The sequence below is a fragment of the Puma concolor genome, chromosome A1 (genome assembly GCF_028749965.1).
Source record: "Puma concolor isolate L17-30 chromosome A1, mPumCon1.1.hap2, whole genome shotgun sequence".
In the NCBI taxonomy this organism is placed as follows: Eukaryota; Metazoa; Chordata; class Mammalia; order Carnivora; family Felidae; genus Puma; species Puma concolor.
The window spans coordinates 190,577,172-190,595,162 of NC_141667.1; the positions used below are offsets into that span (position 1 = coordinate 190,577,172).

At 36.4% G+C, this 17,991-nt stretch overlaps 1 protein-coding gene across 16 annotated transcripts in view; it reads left to right on the forward strand.

The window, feature by feature from the left end:
- Window positions 1–17,991, forward strand: part of MYCBP2 (MYC binding protein 2) — a 293,673-nt gene that overhangs the window by 194,096 nt on the left and 81,586 nt on the right. For all 16 annotated transcript variants that reach the window (XM_086709934.1, XM_086709939.1, XM_086709855.1 and 13 more), the window contains 6 exons: window positions 2,179–2,394; window positions 6,960–7,015; window positions 10,369–10,484; window positions 14,256–14,353; window positions 15,305–15,421; window positions 16,109–16,249. In XM_086709934.1, the coding sequence (XP_086566060.1) occupies window positions 2,179–2,394; window positions 6,960–7,015; window positions 10,369–10,484; window positions 14,256–14,353; window positions 15,305–15,421; window positions 16,109–16,249 (744 nt within the window). The remainder of the gene's footprint in view (window positions 1–2,178; window positions 2,395–6,959; window positions 7,016–10,368; window positions 10,485–14,255; window positions 14,354–15,304; window positions 15,422–16,108; window positions 16,250–17,991) is intronic.

Here is a 17,991-nt window from a genome sequence, read left to right on the forward strand (position 1 = left end):
TCCTGAGAAACTTAACAGAAACCCATAGGGGAGGGGAAGGAAAAAAAAAATAAGGTTAGAGAGGGAGGGAGGCAAAGCATAAGAGACTCTTAAAAACTGAGAACAAACTGAGGTTTGATGGGGGGGTGGGAGGGAGGGAGGGTGGGTGATGGGTATTGAGGAGGGCACCTGTTGGGATGAGCACTGGCTGTTGTATGGAAACCAATTTGACAATAAATTTCATATTAAAAAAATAAAAGAATCAAAACAAAGGCAGAGAAAAGAGAGAGAGACACACCAAGAAATAGACTCTTAACTGTAGACAACAAACTGATGGTTACCAATGGGGAGATTGGTGGGGGAATGCATGAAATAGGTGAAGGGGAATAAGAATAAGTACACTGTGTGATGAGCACTGAGTAAAGGACAGAATTGTTGAATCACTGTATTGTACGTCTGAAACTAATATAACACAGTATATTAACTATACTGAAATTAGAATTTAAAACTTAATAAAAAAATTAGAAATACATGAATTTGGATGGTAAAAGAATGAGGAATGGAAATATTCATGTGTTGTATTAATGTATATAGTTAGTTGGATACCTCTTACCTGAGACTTTAATTAATGACATTTTAAAGCATATTGCAATGCAGAAAATGAATCCATTGTGATCTAATGTATTAATGTAAATATCTCATTTAAAATTTTTATTTCTAAAAAAATTTATATTGAATGAAAATTTGTATAGGCAATCCCCAGCTAGCCCCACCCTTTCCCAGATGTATTACAAAGCGATTTGGTTGTTTGGAGTTTAGAGTTCATTAATCCACAAAATCCTTTTCACTCATAGAGTAGTTTATAACAGAAAGCAAAATACCTGTCATTCTATAGTATTTCAGTACTCTTAGAGTATAAAATTGTTCAGTGATTCACTTCAAGGTTCATAGTACACAGGCAAATGTACTGATGCTAATTTACTTAGGGTAAATACAGTTGTTTAAAGAAGGATTAAATAAAAATATGTCAAAAAGTAGTGGCTATCATTTAAAAAATCAAATGTCTTTAAGTTTGAAAGCACTTACTTTTTATCTTTCCTCCTCCCCTTTTTTTTTATTACATTTAAAGTTTTAAACTTTTAATGATGGCAGTGTATATGAGCTGACGATTTTACTATATACTTTTAAACTTATGTGTTTTAAATATAAGGTGGGTTTGGGGCACCTGGGTGGCTCATTCGGTTAAGCACCGGATTTTGGCTCAGGTCATGATCGCGTGGTTCGTGAGTTCAAGCCCCGTATCGGGCTCTGTGCTGAGAGCTCAGAGCCTAGAGTCTGTTTCAGATTCTGTCTCCCTCTCTCTTTGTCCCTCCTCTGTTTGTGCTCTGCTTCTGTGTCTCTCAAAAATAAATAAACATTTAAAAATAAAATAAAATAAAGTACATACAAGATGGGTTTGTAATATTTCCGGGGCATTATGTCGATCCAAATTTCTTATGTGTTATTTTTTAAGATTTCTCAATGGACTACATTTTCTTTGCAGAACAGCTAAACTTGAAATTAGTGCTTAAAATATATGGAGATGGGGCACCTGGTTGGCTTAGTCAGTTAAGCATCCAGACTCTTGATTTTGACTCAGGTCATGATCTCACAGTATGTGAGATTGAGTCCTGCATCAGACTCTGGGCTGACAGTACAGAGCCTGCTTGGGATATTCTCTCTCTCTTTCTCTCTCTCTCTCTCTGTTTGTCTCTCTGCCTCTCCCCTGCTTGCACATGTGTGCACATTTCTTATCAAAATACATAAACATTTAAAAATAAATGAAATATGTGGCGATTGTGGGAAAGCCTTTTTACTTGAATTAGCTGATAAATAATTTAATGTTAAGAATTTGAGAATTCAGTGTAGATTCATTCTATTTTACTGTATTAATGGTGGTGTTTGGTTTTATTTTACATTTTTATATCTATGATGATTTCTCCCAAAAGCCAAGGCTTCTTTTACACTGTGTTTGCAAGATTCATTCTGTGGAACTAGCTCGAGGTCACTCTGGCACACCTTTGAAGGGAATGCCCAACATGGACCAATGATCACCTAAAATTTATGGAGTTGTGGGTCCATACTTGTAAATTGCTTCTTTTAATGTGTCATAGGCAATTATATACTAATAGCATTTGTTTTTTATAACATCATGGTTAGGTGGAAGTGAAAGCCGTTCCTGTTTCTCAGAAAAAACCATCTTTACAACAAGAGCAAGTGAAGAAAACTCAAAGGCTGCCTGGCAGTCCTGCAGTAGCAGCAGCGCCTTCCAACACCGATATGACTTTTGGCGGGCTGGCCTCACCGAAGCTGGACGTGTCGTACGAGCCAATGATAGTGAAGGAGGCTCGATACATTGCCATAACAATGATGAAGGTAATTTATTTTTCTTATCAGAAACATTTTCTTTTATCCCCTTATCCCCTTAACAAACATTTCAATGATCCAAACGCACACACAGAGTTACAGGTCTAGAGAGCTGTCAGTAGATGCAAAACATGTAATATTTTTTTTAGGGTGATTTATTTTCTTACAAAGAGGATTTTCATTTATTTTTTGGCAATGTCTAGGGGGATTACCGATAATAGATCAAGTTAATACAATCAGAGATTGAGATGATTGAGAACTGAATTTCATTTGCTGCAAATGTATTTGTCTACTTTCAGTTTCCATTTCTCCTGGAACTTAGCCCTTCAGGAATTCAGTTTAGTTAGGCCCCCTTTGATTTTTGGGTTCTCTCACATGCCAACCTCATTTCGTTGGGTTTCCTACTTGAGGTTTTCTTGTTCTTTGATGCCCTTAGACAGATATTTTAAATATTTGGTGCAGCTTTTTTAGTTCTCTTTAGGGGTAATGTTAGACTAAATTAGCAAGTTGTACATTAGTTAAAATAGGAGTTAGGAATTTTGCCAGTAACAGAGACCAGTGGTGAGCCATTGAACCCTTTCAGTTAGAGCAATGTCACGGTTAGATTTGTGTTTCATAAAGGTCATGATCGAATATGGAGAATAATTGGACAAATAATCATAAGGCATGGTTAGGTTTGAGTCTCTTTAGGAGACTGTTGACGTAATGTGGTATGATGTGCTAATCCCTTGATTTAGTGAGAATAGATTCAAAAGATATTTAGTATCAGTAGGACTTGGTGGCTGAAGGGAATGGAGTAAAGGGAAGGAAGAATTAAAAGATGAAGTTCCAGTTTGACCTTACATAGTAAGATTGATAATGCTGGAGGAGGAGCAGGTTTTGGTTGAGGAAGGTAATAGTTTTGAATGTGCTGGGTTTTGGATAACTCTGAAATATCCATGCAAAGATATGTAAAAGGAAGTTGGTTGTGCAAACCTAAAGTGATTATAGTCTGACCTCAAGAAAAGAACTTGAGAGTAATTAGCACTGATTACTCATGATATCGTAGAAGTAAATGATATCTATCTTCCATGGTGAGTGAAGGGAGAAGTTCCAGGACAGGATCTGGATAAACACCAGTATTGGTGATTCTCAAATTTTGGGGGGTACATTAGAATCATCTGGAATACTTATTTAAAAAGGAGATTTTCCAGTAATCTGAAGATTTAGATTCAGTAGGTCTAGAGAGAAGCTCAAGAATTTTCATATTAAACAAAATGTGCAGAGTGATTCAAATCAAAACCTACACTTTTGAGAAACATTGATTTACAAGACAGGTTAAAGGGGAAAAAAAGGAAAGAAAAAGAAAAAAAAAACACATTGATAAGAATATTAGCCAAAGAGATAAGACATCAAGCTAGGGCCAGTGTATACTTTTGCCGCTTTTCCTACCACTTTCCATACGGTAACTCATATAATCCTCACAACAGCCCTATAAGTTACTGTTTTTGTTCCCATTTACATGTGTGGAAACTGAAGCACAGAGAGAGATTTAGTAACTTGTTCAGGGTCACACAAATGGCAGTAAGTCCCAATCCATGTTTGATTTTCCTGACTTCTTCCCCCAACTACCTTATGGCATGTCTTGAAAGTAAAGAGCAGTTTGGGAAGAATTGACAGTGTTTTGCTGCAGAAGTGAAGTTTTGAAAAGGATCTAGCAGCATTGAATTCATCAATGATCTCGTCAGAGCAGTTTTAGAGGCATGGTAGGTTTGTGAGTTTATAGATGCAGAGGAATGAAAGTAAAGACAAACAAGTATAGATCAGGTCTTTCAAGATGTTAGGTTATAAAAAGAAACAGAGGAAATAGAATTGAGTGAAGGCTTTAGAATTTGGGATGAATAGAGAAAGGCTTAGATGTTTTAATGCTGATGAGAAGACAGTCAAGAGGAAGGAAACCAGGAAGATAGTCCAAGAGAGACGAAAATAGGGTCTAGAGCTCCAGAGGAGGGGTGGGCCTTAAATAGCATTGCCTCTTGCACCTTACCAGGAGAGGGAAGAGAAAGTAATTTATACAGATGCTAGTTAATTTGTAGGTTATGTAACCAAAAGAATTATTTAAGATAGTAATTATATGTTGGAGATAGGAGTGATGAATGTTAGGGTCAGGATTTTGAAACAGAGGGAAAAATGAAATGGTCATTGTGGAGAATAAAAGAGAACTGATAAGGAAAGATTTATCGGCCATCCTTGAAGAATCAGATGAAACTAAAGATCATGTATGAACAATGCAGTGTGTGTCATATGAACATGGATAAGGTAATCAGTTGGATTGATTCTGCATTAAAGTTTTGTCAGGGAGCTCCACAAATGAATAGTGAGAGAAGGGAGTTCAGCAGATAGTGGTTACAGAAAGGACAGTGGAACCTAATTTGTTTGGAAAGGAAGATCCAGAGAGAAGGAGTTGGTGTGAGAAGGACTGGTAGTCTAAGAATAGATAAACTAAGGGTCACTGAGGCAGAAACTGTGAGCAGCCATTTTGTTTTGATTCAGAGAACAATTCTATGGAATCTCACAGGTCTATGACATTTGGTGTGAGTGGCTTAAGGAGAGTTGAAGTGAAGCTTGTTGAGGTTGAAGAAACAAGGGAGCTAAAAAGCTGGAGTCTTGGATGAGTTAGTTGTCCACTGACTTAAAGAATTCAAAGATAAACATTCTCATCCATTTTCCATTTTTATTTAAGGGATTTATTTTCTGGTTCCCTTACCTCCCAATCATTTCTTTAGTTTCCTGTGAACATGATTCAGTTTGTATAATTTATTTTGAAAGTCCAGTTACCAGAACCAGATTCAGTATTGCAAGACTGTTCTCAGTCGCCTAAGGTTAGAACATTTATAGAAAATCATTCCCACACTGTCTTTTGGAGACAGCAGTGTGTGTTCCAAGAAAGGGATTTTCTTCTATTAGCCATTCACACACACTGTGTGCCACTCAATAGTCAGCCAAATATTGTGGAGGATGGAGAAATGAAATATGATCTGTTCTTTGATTATTAAATGTATAATGTGTATTTTGAGGGAAAGTGGTAGAGCAGAAAACATTGTGCTGGGAATCTGGAACCCTGGGTTTTCCTGTTGGACCTAACCGTAAGGGCATATTTCTCATTTGTAACTTTGTAGTAAGTGAAAGCAACTAGATCTTTTCTAAATCACACTATGAAAAGAGAAAGGGTGGGATGAAGGATGGAGATTTGTGACTGGTGTGGGTGTGCCTCTCTTTACTGTAAGTACAGTAGAAGTTACAAGTGAATGAACCGTTGCAGAACGTTACCTGAACCTTGAAAGATAATGGTTAATTTGGCAATGTTACAGGGGTACAAAAATACTGGGAATAATGTGACAAGTTTCAGGTACCTACAGCCCATTTTTGTCTTTGTATTTCACGATAATTTCTTCCAGACTTTTGTTATTTTTATTAAGAAACAGATTGTTCTACAGGTCCAGTTGCACCAATCTGTATATTATGGATTCATATCCCGTTTTGGTTATATCAGTTACAAATCCCCTTCTCCCGTCCTCTCATATCCTTGCCCTTTATTTATAGTGTGTGTTTGGGAGAAAGCTAAAATTTTAATGTACTCAAAAGATAATATCTTTTTTTTTTTTCCCCTCTTAATTTGTTGATGGTTTGTTTGTTACATTCAGGTCTTTAACATGCCTAGAATTTATTTTTGTAAATGATGTGATGCAGGTAATCGATTTTTTTCTTTTTCTTCTATATGGACAACCAGGTGTCTCAGCACCATTTATTGAATGTTTTATCACTATCATAAGAATGTTTCTTTTTTTTTAATGTTTTTATTTTATTTTTGAAAGAGAGAGACAGAGACAGAGAACAACAGGGGGGAGGGGCAGAGAGAGACACAGAATCTGAAGCAGGCTCCAGGCTTCCAGCTGTCAGCACAGAGCCGGACCCAGGGCTCAAACTCACGGTCCGCGAGATCATGACCTGAGGCCTAAATCAGATGCCCAGTGACTGAGCCACCCAGGCACTCCAAGAATGTTTCTAATGAAGGGAGCCTGTGATGGCTTAGTTGGTTAAGTGTCCAACTCTTGATTTCAGCTCAGTTTATAATCTCACAGTGGTGAGATTGAGCCCTGTGTTGGGTTCTGGGTTGACAGTACAAAGTCTGCTTGGGATTCTGTCTCCACCCCTCCCCCACATGCGCATGTGCATGTTCTTTCTCTCTCTATCTCTCTCTCAAAATAAATAAACCTTTTTTTTTTAATTTTTTTTTAGCGTTTATTTATTTTTGAGACAGAGAGAGACAGAACATGAATAGGGGAGGGTCAGAGAGAGAGGGAGACACAGAATCGGAAACAGGCTCCAGGCTCTGAGCTGTCAGCACAGAGCCCGACGCGGGCCTCGAACTCACGGACCGCAAAATCATGACCTGAGCTGAAGTCGGACGCTTAACCGACTGAGCCACCCAGACGCCCCAATAAACTTTTTTTTTTAAAGAATATTTCTAATGCGTTATTGGTCTTGATGGATTTATTTACCTCCCTGGATTCTTATTGGTCTCTTTCTTAAAGGTTTATGAAAATTACTCATTTGAAGAACTGCGTTTTGCATCACCAACTCCTAAAAGGTAAGGACCATTTTTGTAACACATAGCCAAGATGTATATTGTCAACTGCTTGCAACTAAAATCATCCTGCATTCCAACTTTATTTTCCATAATAGATATTTTATATCATTTTTAAATTTCCAGTAGATTTACCCCAGATTTTATAAAGTGTAGATTTGCAAATAGAATGTATTTATCTCCAGTTCTAATACTGCCAATATGGTAAATAATAGTAAGGTATTACAGAAAGAATAATTAGTATCTAAAAATATATATATTGGCTTGTTTAGAGTTGGTTAGTTTGTTTTTCCATTTTTTTCTTCTCTCCTTCACCTAATGAGTCACAGAGCAATTTCAGTGTATGTTGTAGTTGTATTTTCAGTTATGAGGTCTTAATTTTTCAGCCTCTGAGTAATTTTAACTCCATATTTAAGCAGATTTTTTGACTTGCTGTTTTATTTGCTTGTTAGAAGTACTTTTTAAAATGGATGCCTTGAAAGAATTATTAGATAGGTTGTACCATAAAACTTAGAAAAAGCTCCAAGGTGAACCTGAAAAAAATACTTATATGTTTCTATTATATCACATATCACATGACTTATAAGAAATTAACAGGTTACTATGACTTTATTCTAATATGTATTAAAAATAGTTTTAATGCACAATCTAGAAAGTTTTCTATAAAAATAGCCAAGTTTTGAGAACATATCTTGGTCTAGAAAAAGGAAAGTAGCATTTTGTCTTTGGCTTAATTTTACTTACAAAATGTCCATATAGTGAAAGCAGGTGATTTTTATAAAATAAATATGAGCTGTATAGATGTACTGCATGTTAAATAAGAAAAAACTGGCCATTTGCCAATAAATAGGTTTTCATATACATTTGACATTTTAAACCTAACTAAAATAGTCTCCTGTCTAAGTCAATGAATTATTTATTCAGCAATATTGTTAAGCATCCACTTCGTGAAAGGCACTGATAACAGGCTCTGGGATACTTTTATGAACAAAATAGACAAGGTACTCGTTCTTATTACATTTATATTCCTGTGGAGAAACAAACTATAAATAAGTAAACAAAATAGGAATAATAAGTAAATTTATTTGATGGAGAGTGATGGGGATGGGGCAGGGCACCAGAAGTATTGGGTGACAACAAAGGCCTATTTGAGGAGGTGGTTTTTGATTGCAGAGCTGGATGGTAGTTGGCCATGTTAAGATTTGGAGGAAGTTCATTCTAGGTAGAGGAAATCGAGGGTGGACAGAGCTAGATGTGTTTGAGGAACAGAAGGAGAGTGGAGCAGGAGAATAGTGAGCAAGAAGAAAAATGGTTGAGGATGAGGTCAGAGAGCTAGGTGATGGCCTTGTTATATAGGGACTGGTAGGCTGTGTTAAAGAGTTTCACTTTTCTTCTGTGTGGATTAATTTGGTGGGTTTTAAGCAGGAGAATGAGACACTGTGATTTATAGTTTTTAAAAAATCATTCTGGCTACTCTTTGGAGAATGAATTACAGGGGAGCAGGAGTGGGAACAGAGAGATGAGTTAGACACTGTTAGGTGGCTTGGACTAGGGGTGGGTGGGAGTTAGAAGTGGAAATGAAGAGTGGATGGATTTGGGATATACTTAGAAGATGAAGCCGATAGCCTTGCTGTCAGAAAGGAAATAGGAAGTGAAAGAAAGAGAAGATCCAGAGTGATTATAGATTTCTTCAGCTTCAGCAGTAGTATAGAATATATAGCAGTATAGCAGTATGGGAGCTGTCCGACTTTGGTCTGCAGACCGTATTAGGCCTGTTTTTGTAAAGAAAGTTAGGTTAGAAAATAGCCTTACTCATTAGCTTATATACTGTCTTTGGCTGCTTTTCACGCTACAGTGGTGGAGTTAAATAGTGTGACAAAGACTGTTTGGCACAACAGACTAAAATATTACAGAAAATGTTACTGATCTCTGGTATAGAGTATCATGATTTTTATGAAGACCAAAGAGTCCGAAATGAGCAGGTGTTTTTTTGCTCTCTTTTGTTGGGTGCTGTGCGAGTAAGAAATAAGAGTTCTTTGGATATGTTAAAGTTGAGATGCCAAGATGCCTCTTGGTTATCTAAGTGGAGATATTTCAGTTTAAAATTCAGAGGAGAAATAAAATTCAGAGTCATCTATATTGAGATGGTGTTTAAAGCTGAGGACTGGGGGCGCCTGGGTGGCTCAGTCGGTTAAGCATCCGACTTCAGCTCAGGTCACGATCTCACGGTCCGGAAGTTCGAGCCCCGCGTCGGGCTCTGGGCTGATGGCTCAGAGCCTGGAGCCTGTTTCCGATTCTGTGTCTCCCTCTCTCTCTGCCCCTCCCCCGTTCATGCTCTGTCTCTCTGTCTCAAAAATAAATAAACGTTAAAAAAAATTTAAAAAAAATAAAATAAAGCTGAGGACTGGATGAATGATCAACTAGAAAGATGCTATTGAAAGAAAAAAAGAACTAGACCCAAATCCTTGGACATTCCTTAAGTTAAAAGCGGTGGTCAGAAGTGAGAGAGCCAGCCAAACACTAAGAAACAGTGGCCAGTGAGGAGAATGTTGTGGAAGCAAAACAAATATATTTCAAGAAAGTAGATTTCAGCTGTCAAATGCTACTGAGAGATTGCTGAGGATAAAGAAACGACCATTAGATTTGGGGTCATTGGTGACTGACAATGAGCAGTTGCATTGAAGTGGTGGGAACAAAGGCCTAATCAGGATAAGTTTTGGGAGACAATTGGAAATGAGGAAATGGAGAGGGTGATTGTAGACAGTTCTTTAGATGAGTTTGAAATAAATGGGAAAAGAGACATGAGACCTTATTAGGTCCCATATATCAAGGGATGTTTAAGGTAGTGTTTAAGATGGAAGATTCTGAAGTTTGTATAGAAATGAGATGGAAATAGAAATGATTCAGGAAAGTGGGAGAAATTGATGATGAGTGAGAGAGAGAAAGGTAATTATAGCATGGAAGTGTTGATGGAATGAGATTCACAGCACAAATGAAGGGGTGGCTTCGAACAAGACCTAGGGCACTTCTTGCATGATAACAGGAGAGAAGATAGAGAAATAGAAAGTAGGTTTATTAATCTGAGAGCAACTTTGGAGTTGTATCTAACTGCTTCTGTTTCTCAGTGAAAAATGATAAGGTCATGATCATCTGAGAGGAAGGAAGAAGGGTGATGGAGGCTTGAGGAGAGAAAGAAAAAATGAAATTCAGTCATTTTGGAGGGTAGGAAAACATACTATCGCAGGGCAATAGGATTGACATTCATCGTAAATACTACCATTAGAAATTACGTTAATGATGTTGTCAGCTGTTTAACCAAAAGTAAATTTTCCAATATCCATCTTATTTCTTTTCAGACCCAGTGAGAATATGCTGATCCGTGTCAATAACGATGGCACTTATTGTGCAAATTGGACTCCAGGGGCTATTGGACTCTACACTATTCATGTGACCATTGATGGCATTGAAATAGGTATTCTTTTTTTTTTTTTTTTTTTTTAAGTTATGGTTACTTACTGCAAACAACTAGACAGAATTGTCTTTCTAATTTTCTCCTTAACTTGTATCATAGATATGGACAGTTTTCATTACTTATTTGGGGCTTCATTTCCTCATTTACAATGAGTACTTAATTAGTACCTTCATAACATTTCAAAATTTTCTAATAATTTATAGTATCAATATAGCTCTCATGACTCCCCCCTCCATTCTCTAATGTGATTGGTCAGGTATGATCTTTATGATGCTAAATTTATAACCATGTGAATACCTCATCTCCCCCTCATGGTCTGTCTTCCTTGCCTGGCTTAGAGCAGAAACCATCTCATTCATCCTTGTATCTCCCAATCTAGTTCAGTGCCTGGCACACAGTGGCTGCTCAATAAATATTTATTGAATGGATGAATTTTCTTTATCCACCACTAACTTTGAAAAGTATATTTCTTTTCCTTTCAGCATTAATCATTTACTTTTCTTTAAACTATTCATATAATAGGACAACAGCAAAACAAGAAAGCTCTAATAAATGTTTATCAATGTGAATTCCTTATAATACTCTTTCCTGATGTTTTTCAAGAAAAAGGGCTTCTGGGGCTCCTGGGTGGTTCAGTCTTTTAAGCCTCTGACTTCAGCTCAGGTCATGACCTCACGGTTTGTGAGTTTGAGCCCTGCATCAGGCTCCACGCTGGTAGTGTAGGGCCTGCTTGGGATTCTGTCTCCGTCTCTGTCTCTCTCTGCCCCTACCCTACTTGCTCGCTCTCATGCACTCTCTCTCCCTTTCTCTCTCTCAGAATTAAATTAAAAAAAAAAAAAAAAAAAGTAAAAGGGCTTCTATAATGAGGTAGATTTAGAAAACCTAAAACTCTCATCTTAGATATTCATACAGTTCACACATAATCCACATTAACAGGGATTCTAAAGTGCCCTGAAATTAACAATCTTGTCTAACTTTGTTTAACCCTTTTCCTGAGACCCTTTGCATGTAAGGAAGAGGGAGTCAAGGTAGAGATAAAAGCAATTACTGATTAACATTCCACCAAAATACCCTTGGGGAACTCTGGTTTAAGTAGTTTGTTTTTATAGTGAAGGTAAAGAGATACGTTATGTTGATATAACTGTGTAGAATATATATTAATGTAACTATATGGAATCAGATATATCAAATTCACCTGTACTGTTCCAGAGACCTTTATCTTCAGTCTTTGCTGCACTCTCCTTTATTTCAACATATCCATAAAGCTTTTAGTTTGGCAAACTTTAGTTGATTCTAAGCAAAACATTGTTCTAGGTAAGACCATTCCTATTGAGGCTTAACAACTTACTGATGATTGCAAGATAGAATGGGCAAACAAAATCAGATGAAGTAGAATATAAGTAGTGACATGCGAGAGGTACCAATTACAAGAATTCAAAAGTGAAGGGAGTCAAGAGTGTCTTCATCTTCAGTAATGGTGGGGTGAAGAAAGCTGATGCACAGTAGATAAGAAAAATCCACTTTTATTTGTTTTTTGAAATGAAACTGAAGAAAAAGATTCATATTTACTTAGCATCACCCATTTTCTTTCCTACCTTACAAACTCAGCTCTCTCCCCAAGGTGACCAAACTCAGTAGACTGAGACTTGCTTGACCATAAGCAAGGATAGATAATAATTCATTAGAGTAACAGTGATATTAATAACTAGTATTTATCAAGCAGTTAATATATTTCTAGCACTGTTTTATGCACACCTTATGTGTGTGCATATTTTAAATTCTTTCATTCTTACAGTACCTCAGTGAGAGAGGTGCTCTTCTCATTCTCGTTTTATAGATGAAAACAGGCACAGAAAGTCAGACAGTTAGCGGCAGATATGGGAACAACCAAGACAGTATAACATGAGAACCCCAGCTATTAACCACCGTGCTGTGCCGCCTGCTGGTCAGAATGGTGATTGGTGTAGATGATGAAGTAGTACTGATGTTGTAATTTGATATGGTGATCTGGTGCAGTGATCTGATGTTGTAAGATAACACTTAATCTCACAAGGGTTTCTTCTTTTCTTTTTATTTTTTTCAGTATCATTTCATATGTTCCAGATAAAGAATAGGAACCCTTTGTCTTTTCCTTGAACTTCTGAGAGACTCATTTGGAATGTTAAGGCCCCTTTTCAAATATTTCCTTTTTTTTTTTTTTAAGTTTTATTTAAAGTTTTTAAGTTTTATTAACTAACACAGTATAATTTAGTTTCAGGTGGACTTATCTAGAGAACATGCGGTGTTCATCACAAGTGCACTCCTTAATCCCCATCACCTGTTTAACCCATCCTACCCATGTCCCCTCTGAGAAACATCAGTTTGTTCTCTATAGTTAGAATCTGTTTCTTGGGCTGCCTCTCTCTCTCTTTTTACACTTTGCTCATTTGTTTCACATAAGAGTGAAATCATGTGGTATTTGTCTTTGACTTATTTTACTTCCGTAATACTCTCTAGCTCCATCCATGCTGTTGCACATGGCAAGATTTCATTCTGTTTTAGAGCTGAGTAATACTCCATTGTGTGTGTATGTATGTATATGTATACATGTATACCACGTCTTCTTTATCCATTTATCAATCGATGGACACTTGGCCCATTTCCATAATTTGGCTGTTGTAGATAATGCTGCTGTAAACGTTGAGGTGCCTGTATCCCTGTGAATTAGAATTTTTTTTATTCTTTGGGAAAATACCTAGTAGTACAATTGTTGGATCGTAGGATAGTTCTAATTTTTAACTATTTGAAGCAGTTCCATACTTTCCTCCAGCCTAGCTGCACCAGTTTGCACTCCCACCAACAGTGTAAGACAGTTCCCTTTCTCCACATCCTCACCAGCACCTGTTTTTGTGTTGTTGATTTTTTTTGTTTTTATTTGAATTCCAGTTAGTTAACATACAGTGTAATACTAGTTTCAGGTGTACAGTATGGTGATTGAGCACTTCCATACGGCACCCAGTGCTCATCACAACAGGTGCATTCCTTAGTCCCCATCACATATTTAACCAATACTCCTACCCACCTCCCCTCTGGTAACCATCAGTATGATCTCTATAGTTAAGAGTGTTTCTTAGCTTTTGTTTTTTTTTTAACCTTTTAAATATCAATCACCTTAAAAAGACAGTATTTTGATACTTATTTTATTTGTTTGAAATTGTCTGTTGGGGGCGCCTGGGTGACTCAATCAGTTGAGCGTCCGACTCTTGATTTCATCTCAGTTATGATCTCATGGTTTTTAAGATCAGTTCTTGAGATGAAGCCCCTCATCAGGTTCTGTGTTGATGGTATGGAGCCTGCTTGAGATTCTCTCCCTCTCTCTCTGCCCCTCCTCTGTTCTCTCTCTTTCTCTCTCTCTGTCTCAAAATAAATAAACTTAAATAAAAATAGTCTGGGGGCACCTGGGTGGCTCAGTCAGTTGAGTGTCTGACTTCAGCTCAGGTCATGATCTCATGGTCTGTGGGTTCGAGCCCCACATTGGGCTCTGTGCTGACAGCTGACAACCTGGAGCCTGCTTCAGATTCTGTGTCTCCCTTTCTCTCTGTGCCTCCCCTGCTTGTGCTTACTCTCTCTCTCTCTCTCTCTCTCTCTCTCTCTCTCTCTCTGTCAATAATAATAAATAAATAAGCTTAAAAAATTATAAAAACATCATTTGTGAATGTACACAAGGTTAGGTTTAAGGATCCTCTCTCCCTTGTATTCACAAATGTTACAATTATCTTTCTATTCTTACAGATGCTGGCCTAGAAGTTAAAGTAAAAGACCCCCCAAAAGGGATGATACCACCAGGAACTCAGCTGGTCAAACCAAAGACTGAACCTCAACCAAATAAGGTTAGGATAGAATAAAATTAGAACCTGAATCGATTAGAGAGTGATTTACTAATTTTCTTCATTGATGCTTCAAGGTGGTCATCAAACATCTAATATTTTAGTTGACTTCAGTTTTTGAATATTAAATATCCCTAAATAAATTTGAAGAGTATTTTGTGATAATTCTAATCATTTCTAAATTATAGGACCTGTACTTTAGGCTTCTTTGTATAATGCCATAGTAATTTATAGGCCTTGTGTACTTTCTGTTATTGACAGTATACGATTAACAAAAAGTTTACTGAAATTAAGTGCATAAAGTTTATAAGGAAAGTATCCTATACTGTTAAAAGAAAAAAATAATTTCCCAACATCTAAAAAAGTAAATATAGGGATTGGGGTAAACTCCTTATTAAAAAGGTAACACTAGGGGGGCGCCTGGGTGGCGCAGTCGGTTAAGCGTCCGACTTCAGCCAGGTCACGATCTCGCGGTCCGTGAGTTCGAGCCCCGCGTCGGGCTCTGGGCTGATGGCTCAGAGCCTGGAGCCTGTTTCCGATTCTGTGTCTCCCTCTCTCTCTGCCCCTCCCCCGTTCATGCTCTGTCTCTCTCTGTCCCAAAAATAAATAAACGTTGAAAAAAAAAAAAATTTAAAAAAAATAAAATAAAAAGGTAACACTAGGAATAGAATTTGTATCATACCTTTCTAAAAGGAAAACTATTGCTCTTTTCTCTTTTTTATCATATGTCTTCAAAGTTTAGAAAGGAAATTATAAATATGTACGTTTTAATACTTCTAAAATTCTTTCATTATAAATAAGCCAGTGTTAACTTGCACAGAGAAAGCAACTACAAATAATTTTGGAAACTTTCTCTGAATTATAATACTTTCAAACCTGTTTAATTTTCTTAGTACTTATAAGATCTCTGTTCTATGGTTTTCTATCTCAAGTGTCTGTCTTTGCCTTTCCCAGGTTCGAAAATTTGTGGCCAAGGACAGTGCAGGACTCCGTATCCGTAGCCACCCTTCCCTTCAGAGTGAGCAGATAGGCATAGTAAAAGTCAATGGAACTATCACTTTCATTGATGAGGTAATTTGTAAAGAAACACTTGGTAATACATTTTGAACAGAAAGTTTTTGCATTGTTTGTATAATAATATTACTAAATTTTCTGTTAGTATGTTTTAATTGGTTTGGATAGCATTTGGAAAGTTGTTTTGCAGATGCGTTGGGTTTCAAACATTTTATTTTTCTTTATCAACAAAAAAGTAACTAAACTATATTTTTAACATGAAAGAAGCTCAGTTAACAAGTAGAACCTGTACAAGTAGTCACTGAAAATGGGTACAGCTTTTCTTAAATATTTTAAGTGTTGTTTTTAAATGTGTTCATCGTATTGCTTTAACTTTGGACAGCATATTTTTCTAGTAATACAACCAAGAAACTTACGATTATTAAATCATAAATTGAGGGGAGAAAAGAAGTTATGTTCTTTAGAGAGACAAACATTTTATTTTTAAACTATCTTAAAGTGTGATTTCTTTGCGCTTTTACTCATAAGGGACATTGTTTTTACTGTCTCACCATGTGAATTACCACATTTCTTGGCATTCTTTGCTGCTTTTTCCTTGAAGTTTCTCTTTTACTTACCGCTTGCAAAAACTAGATGTTTAATCTTCATGTCCACTATTATTTGCCTGCTTTGTAGCCCTGTAGCCCTTGCAAGCCTACTAGGACTTACAGGTGGGCATGGCTTGTTGTTGCTTATGTCTTGTAGATCCATAATGATGATGGTGTGTGGCTGAGACTGAATGATGAGACAATAAAGAAGTATGTTCCTAACATGAATGGTTACACTGAAGCCTGGTGCCTGTCCTTTAATCAACACCTTGGCAAGAGTCTTCTGGTCCCTGTTGACGTAAGTAAAAGGTGGTTTTAAAAAGCATAATAGGTACACTCTGTCCTCATTACAGGGCTTTCTTTAATTAAGGCTTTTCAGTTCTGAGGTAAACCACAACTAAATAACTTTTGCTTTGTTCGTGCTTGAATTCATAAGAGCTTCTGTGTAATGAAGGTGGAGTTTGGCAAAGCTAAGCACTGGTACTTATTATGGTCACAGGCAGGAAGTAGTAAATTAAAACTAGGCCTTTGGAATTCCTTTCAAAGATGTAGGGAATGAGAGTAGTTGTCTGTTACTCACGCTGCTGTTTTCAATGAATTCTAAACTAAAAGTTGTGAACTCAGTATTACTATACATTCAAAAAGATGTATAACATTTCTGTTGTATGTTGGCATTTTGTAGTTAGTTCCCTGTGTTTGTCTAAGTTTGACTCTTTTCTTTCTTGGCTTATAATACTATTGTGTAAAAATGAAAAGGAGTTTTAGTCTCTTAGTGGTGTTACAGTGTTCCAACTAGAACTAAAAGCTAAATCCTAATGTCAGAGAATTTATTGAACCTCTGACAAATGCAGTACAGTACTTAGCTAGCACCAGTGTCCAAAAATTGCCATAAACTCATAGCTCTGTTTATAATTAAACAGAAATATATGATTTTTCTTCCTTTTCATCACTATCAAATGTATGTACTCCTTATGACACTGTTCATAAATAGCGCTGGTAAAATTTTATTTAAAAAAAAACCTTAGTATTTTAAACAGTTGAATTTCTTAAAAATCAGCAGCATATAAAGGTAGCTTATTATATCAAATCATTCAATATATTGTTTGTTTTCCTCTTTGATAGTCCAGAGTAATGTGCTCTTTCCAAAGGGGCAATTATAGAAGATGATTCTTTGAGGAAAAATATAATTGAACTTCTATTTCTATTTGTTGATCTCGTACTTTATATTATTTTATATATGTTTTATAATAGTACAGTGAGGAGAGATATATTTCTGTGTATGTTTTACTAATAATATGTGATAAAATTTAGAGAGTGTTGGAGTACTGTTTTACTAAGGTTAAGCCAAGCAATGACAAATACATAATTAAAATACAAACTTTTGAATAAATAAACCAGATCTTTAATTTTCCTCAGATTTGCATCTACAGTTAAAAATGAAAAGAATTTTGGCTGCCTGACTGGCTTAGTCAATAAAGCATGCGATTCTCAATCTCACTTGTGAGTTTGACCTCCATGTTGGGTGTAGAGATCACTTGAAAATATAATCTTTAAAAAAAAAAAAAAGGGAAAAGAATTTTGACCCTCTGGAAGAAGGACTAGTATGGAAGAGAAATAATAATTCTTTATCATCTGTGGCCGAAAAGGTAGCCTTAATGGCTTGAAGCCACTATTGTAACCAAATATTCCTCAGGATTATGAAATTTATATTTTAAATGAGATAACATAATAACCATTTTGTTGTTTTATTGACAGTTTATGTTTAAAATTTTGATTAGTCTAGATTTTGTGTATTTTCAATCCCTGATAAGGCATTGTATTAAATTATATTATCTTTACTACCAACCCCCACTCCAAAATTTTCTTCTTAATTCCTTTGTTCATTTGAGGAGATGCTTTTGGAAGAGAAAGATATTCACACAGATGAAGCAAGACACTAAACAAAGGTAGAAAGGAGGAGCAAGAAATGCCGTGTGTTGAAGTTTTAAATCCCATCGTTTCATTTTGGAACAGTGGTGTTCTGTTATTTGATGCTTCTAA